The sequence below is a fragment of the Poecilia reticulata genome, unplaced genomic scaffold, assembly GCF_000633615.1.
Source record: "Poecilia reticulata strain Guanapo unplaced genomic scaffold, Guppy_female_1.0+MT scaffold_159, whole genome shotgun sequence".
NCBI lineage: Eukaryota > Metazoa > Chordata > Actinopteri > Cyprinodontiformes > Poeciliidae > Poecilia > Poecilia reticulata.
The window spans coordinates 665302-671460 of NW_007615017.1; the positions used below are offsets into that span (position 1 = coordinate 665302).

Below are 6159 nucleotides of genomic sequence, written 5' to 3' on the forward strand. Positions count from 1 at the left end.
ATACATACATACATACATACATACATACATACATACATGTATCCAATATTATTCAGTATTAATCATTATTTGTGTTTGTATAGTTATATAAATATGTATTATAATAAATTATACACACAGCCGTTCATAATAACTTATGAACGGCTGTGTGCTTTGTAATCTGCTCATCATTCATCAATATCAGAATATTCCATTCCTATTCTATTGTTATAGCCACTAAGCATATTTAAATATGCTGAACTATGTATTAAAAACATACTTAAATAATACAATTGTTTATAAATGTAGCTTTGATAGATGATTGAATTTGGTTTCCAGTAACAAAAAAGCGTGTTATGATCAATTAAATGCGCTGATACGTCATTGTGCTGCTAAACACATAAGCTGAGTGGAGTGGTGGACCGCTCCAAGATGGCCGCCCTAAATCTCGCTCCAAGATGGCCGCCCTAAMTCTCGTCAGCGACAATAGGCCAGAGCGGCCATGAGGGTCTATCCTTATGTCTATGTGAGATGCAGTGAAGCAAATGTTTTTTCTGTACCCAGAATGCATCGCTGCTTTTTGACCAAAGCTTTATTGCGGTGCATTTGGCAAAGTCAACGACAGAGTTAGCAGTTAGCAAAACTCAGCAACCACACAGGTAAAGCTGACCCTGCTGACGGTGCTGTGTTAAGTAGCAACACATATTATGTCACCGACACATGGTGGGTGGACATATGGTTGGAGTTAGCGCTTTACCATTAGCTTCCCTAAATACCGTGTTGGTATAGCCCTTTAGCATTAGCGGGACTAATGTTTATGACTATCGTTTTAGGACTAGCGCAGCTAGTTTTTTAGCTAGCGGTGCCCAGCACTTATCATGATGGCTCCAACTTACACATCCATACCCATTTGTAGAACTGCCAGAATAACCAGATCACAGGAGTTTAAGTCTGTGAAGTTTATTAAAAACCAGCATCTGTAAGACAGAAATGGACCCTGAGCTGCACAGCAAGCTGCAGGTCAAAGACTGCCAGACGTCAAGTAAAACTGAAACTGCTGCATGTTATCACAGCTTCACAGTTCAGCGTCCTCTTACAGGCACAACGCCTCTCAGGATTATCAGCTGCACACTTTGGATCTTTATGCCCAACGGCAGCAGTTTGTGTTCGCCGTGTTGTGGATCCATGTGGGATTTATCTCATGCATCTGTTAGACTCGCAGCCAAAACATCACATTTCACTGAAACCTCTTGGACCCAAAGATGGAGAAACTAGTTTTTATTTCTGTCCCGTCACAAAGATCATCCCAGTTTGTCTCCAGCAGTCTGGTGTGACATCGAGCCTCCGGACCAGAACAAACCCTACATGCATTAGACCTGATGTAACCGACATGATGACAGTATTTGTTAACACAGCTGGAAGATGTATGGAGCATCTTAACGAGCTGGACTTTATCGGGCCGCAGCGCTGAGAGCAACACGGAACCATAGACAGCAACAAGTTTGGTCTGAAGTCATCCGAGAACCTGCAGACACGTCGTTTAAAAAGAACTCTGCAAAAACACCAAGAGGACTTTAAGGAGATTAAGTGCCAAAAAGGAGGAGACTAACTTCATAAATAAAAACAGGAATAAACAAGATTTAAAAAGTTACAGGTTGTTACAGAATAAAATAACGCTAAACTTCAAGGTGTCGGCCTTTCAGAGGTCCTCCTGCTCTCCAACATGAGCTAAAGAACATTAAAACTTTCATTTCAGGGAACCTTAAATCTGTCCAGGACATCCCAGTTCTTCATGTCCAGCTTTGAGTTGTGTGGATTGTCTTTGGATCCCAAATGTCCAAAGACTTCGTGATCCATGTGTGAGTAAATCTCTTCAGATCCAAAATGTTCTTTTCAGTTCACAACCAACTGAAACTCACTGACATGGCCGGGATCTGGAAGTCCGAATCAAATGACCGGCGTTCCTCATGTTTAGGTCAAATAGCAGTTCTGAAGTCCAGATTAAGACCGGATCCAGAGGGCCTTGACCAGCAGCTAAAGAACATGTTGTCCTTACAGTTTGGATAAGTTCGCATCTTTCCTCAAGCTCGTCGTTCTCTGTCCTGTTTGCCTGCTTGTTCTCAGAACCGAATCCATGACCGCCGTTCTTCCCTTTATGGCCTGTTGCACCCCTGAGGAACAGGCGAGAGTCCGTTGATGCTCACTCTTCTCGCCATCTGGTCCTGGCTCCCTGGAGGACCAGCTCCGCCCTGCAGGGTTTGAGTCAGGCTAACCTGGGCGGTGCTGAACGAGGTTATTCGGCCACTTCCAGCAATCTGGAGGTTCACTGTGGTGGCATAACTGGCCTTCTGGCTCCCCTGTTTGGGCAAAGGGGATGATATGATGGGCGAAGGGGAGAGTGTTGAGGGTGGAGGGGGCGAGGCAGTGACCTGAGGTTGCCTCTGGAAGTGGTGTGACTCTGGTGGAGGGGAGGTCAACCCAGAGGGGGAGAAGATCAGGCATGAGGAGGGGGAAACAGTTTGCTGGTGAGAGGGCCGGCTGACGTAAGCACAGATCAGCTGAGTGCGACAGCTTCCCTCCTCCAGTTGTGGTTCGCCCCAGTCGGCCTGGCCGTCCGTTGGACATGGGGAAGCGATGAGGTGTATTGGAGACATGGGCGCAGTGGGACTTGTTTCTGGACTGTCTTCTCCGTTGTACTTGCTTGACAACTCTCGGACGTCTGGCCAAGGGACGCTGGTAAAATGTTGCCCACTAATAGCACCCTTACCAGAGGTTAACCTGGTTGGGGAGAGGGGGCACTGCAGACCGGCTCGAGGGCTTAGGCAGGACAGGGAGCTGCTGTGGGAGGACCACCCACTGCTTGGACTAATCGGACAGGACTCCTGCTGTTCAAAGGATCCTCGGATGGATCCAGTGAAGCCGAGGGATCTTTGGCCGAAGTCCGCCCAGGAACGACGCTGTGCGCTCCGGGCTGGACTTGGAGGTCTGTCTGAAAGTGTGGAGGAAAGGGGCCTGCGGGCGATTTGGGAGGGAAGAGGGGAGGAAGGAATCCTGTAGGTCTGAGATCCTGAAGTGGATGGAAACAAGGAAGGGGAAGCTGAATGTCGAGGGTTCCTGGGTTGAGGCGCTGCTACATTATTTGTCCAAACTGGCACCCCGATAGGAGGAGGGGAGAGTATCCGGGGGCTCACACATGCAGAGGAATCACCACAACTGGAACCATCAAAGGAAGCCCTTGGTAGGTCCAAACGGAGGTCCAGGTGATTGTGGGAACCTCCGACCCGTGAACTCCGGGGGTTGGGAGGCTTGTTCGCCATGGGGGAGGAGTAGTTATGCTGTGGCGGTGGGGAGAAGAGGCAAACAAATGATGCTGGAGTTGGGGAGGGAGTTGGAGACTGAACTCGTGAGCTGGGTTCAGATGCAGAAAACGGCCGCGCTACACGGTTGTGAGATCCGGACCACAGAGGATACTGACTCTGGAGGGGTTCGGTTCGGCCGTCAGCCCCTAGGCAACCTCCATTACTGACAGCGCCACCTACATACCCAGCAGAGTTATTGTTGTTGATGTTCTTCTTGCCAAGTTGTGGTGAGGCACATTTGGAGTGAAGGAAGGAAGGCCGTGGTGAAGGGGAGGAGCACCGGGGCTGACGAAGGCCTGCCGACGGAGAGGGAGGGCACTGAGAAACAGAAGGCGGAGACAGACAGGAGGACCGGACCGACGACGGGGGACATCTGGGATGTTGGTACCCCTCCTTAGTGCACCCCAGCTGGGTATAAGCCGGCACGCTGGGGCCTAGCTGAGCTGTAGGAGGGTTCGGTGAAGGTGTGCGCCGTCGCAGATCCGGAGTGGAGGAGGGACTCGGATTCATCAGCTTTATGGTCGGTGCTTGTTGTCGGGCCGTTCCTTTCTTAGACATACTCTGACTGATGGACTGGCTGATGTGCGAGGCAGCTAGAGATCTGCTAAAAGCCGAGGAGGGACAAGTAGGGGAATGGAGGGGAGGCGTTGGGGAGGAAGGTGTTCCTCTTGATGGTGAAGAGTTTCCACACAGAGTTAGAGATGGAGTTGGGCTTCTGACAGAGGAGACAGTAGAGGGAGTGGGGGACAAACAGGACAGCGCTGAAGTGAAGGCTGCAGGAGATGCTGGAGTAGGGGAGGACACTGGGATGTGCCTGAAGGGCGAGGAGCAGGGAGGGGCAGATCTTAGAGGAGACGGGGAGCGATGGACGAGGCCGGCGTTGAAGACTGAGGGGACGGGGCTTGTTGTCCTGAGGGACGGTCCAGACAGCGGCTCGTCTGGCTTCCTGAAAACAACAACAACACAAAGTTAAGAGGGAAGCAGAGACCAGACAGAGTGCAGAACTTTCTCCAGTCTGTCTAGTTGACTGCAGCTGCTCCTCCCAGTTTCAGCCCAGACCTGCAGCCTGTCAGAGGAATGTTGCTGTTTGTTGGACCTGTGATTATGCGTCTTTATGAATCACACCTCTAGCCTGTGGATGAACCAGTGATGAGTCATTACACACTGATGAGTAACAACTTCACCGACTATTAGCTGAACACTTGGAACCCGGCTTGTGCCATTCTGGTCCATCTACGTTCCAGCAGGAGGTCAAACTGATGGCAGCCCTTCGGTTTCACGAGAACGTGAAGCGGTAAACAAACATTCACTGTCAGGCTCCATTCCTGGAATCTCTGCCATTAGGAAGCAACCAAGCTGTGGTTTTCATGTGTTCATGAAGGTTTGAGAGGTTTTGTCCTTGTTGTTTCTGAATGATTCCATTATTTGTGCAGCTTGGGTCATTTCTCCTGAGTTCTGCAGAGCATTCAGGACAGAAAACCGGCAGAACTGAAGTTATTTTAAGTCCCACATGTGGAGACGAATTACACCAGACTGTTCATCTGCTTCCAGCTGACATCAAGGAGAGGCCACCAACTGCAGCTCACAGGCAGAAAGCTCTCAGCGTCCGTCACTCAACACTTCATCTGAACACAGCCCAGAAAAACAAACTCCACGTCTGTTTTTAAAAGGCACAAATGGAGAAAAGGTTCAGTTAAGCCGTTTTCACCCTGCAAGGAACGGAACGAGTTCACAGTAGGGCCGACTGTGTTTTAATTAGAACTTCCGACCCGGTTCCAGCTGGTTCCACCCGGTTCCAGTCGGCTCCTTGGAACCAGAAGAGCTGTGGTTCCAATCGGGCCGGCCAAGCGGGCTGCTTAGAATCAGCCGCTGATCGGGTCCAGCTGGCTCTCACTAAACTGTTCTTACTGTATTTTATAAAAAGTGCCCTTTTTAATATTTTTATTATTATTATTTTTAATTAGCGATGAATCCCCTCAGCGTTCTGCTGTCACCTGGTCCCGTGATGACGTCATGTTTTCCTCCTTACTGATCGAGTTCAGAATGAGCTGATCGGTTTTCCGCTGCATCTCTGAGGAAAAGATGCTGCTGCATCGAAACCATGTTCAGCTTCAGAATAATGACGTCAGCTTCAGATTCGATGCCCTCAGTTTTATGCAAACACAACAGGGCTGCAGTCCGGGTGGAACCGGACCGAAGCGGGCCGGTCCGGTCCGGTCCTTGCAGTGCGAAAACGGCTTCAGTGTCTCGCGTTGGCCGGTGTGAGGAGGCAGATGTTGGTGAGGTAAATATTATCGGGTTTCAACCCGACCTTTGACCAGGAGTAAAACCAGACAGACTGATGGATCCAATCAGGAAGTCATCTGGTCCGCAGGCGGAGGAGTTTCTGCTTCATCTCGCTCCAACAGCTGCAGCTTGACGCAGATCTGATGTTTCTGGAGCTTCAGTCATGCAGATATGAGCCCTACGTCCGACTCATCCTCTGGTCAGCCGGTCCTGTGTTCGTCCATCACCGCCTGCTTTGGATCATCCTCAGAACCAGAACCGGCCCAGACTGCAGGGAACCATCAACAGGCTGACCTTCCCTCCATCAGGGTCTGGTACAGGTCAAGGGTCACAAAACGGGAAGCTATCACCTCTGCAGATCCCACACATGCTGGACATGAACTGTTCAGACTTTTACCTTCATGGCGGCGCTGCAGAGACGGTTTCTACCTGAGCAGCTGAGCTGCCAACAGCCAGAATGCCGAGGTCAGACTGAGGCCAGACTGAGGTCAGAATGAGGTCAGACTGAGGTCAGACTGAGGTCAGAATGAGGTCA

At 50.2% G+C, this 6159-nt stretch overlaps 1 protein-coding gene across 4 annotated transcripts in view; it reads right to left on the reverse strand.

Moving 5' to 3' along the window:
* Positions 1-923: 923 nt before the first annotated feature.
* Positions 924-6159, reverse strand: part of LOC103460048 (flocculation protein FLO11) — a 10417-nt gene continuing 5181 nt past the window's right edge. For all 4 annotated transcript variants that reach the window (XM_008402025.2, XM_008402024.2, XM_008402023.2 and 1 more), the window contains one exon: positions 924-4284. In XM_008402025.2, the coding sequence (XP_008400247.1) occupies positions 2133-4284 (2152 nt within the window). In that variant the 3' untranslated portion in view covers positions 924-2132. The remainder of the gene's footprint in view (positions 4285-6159) is intronic.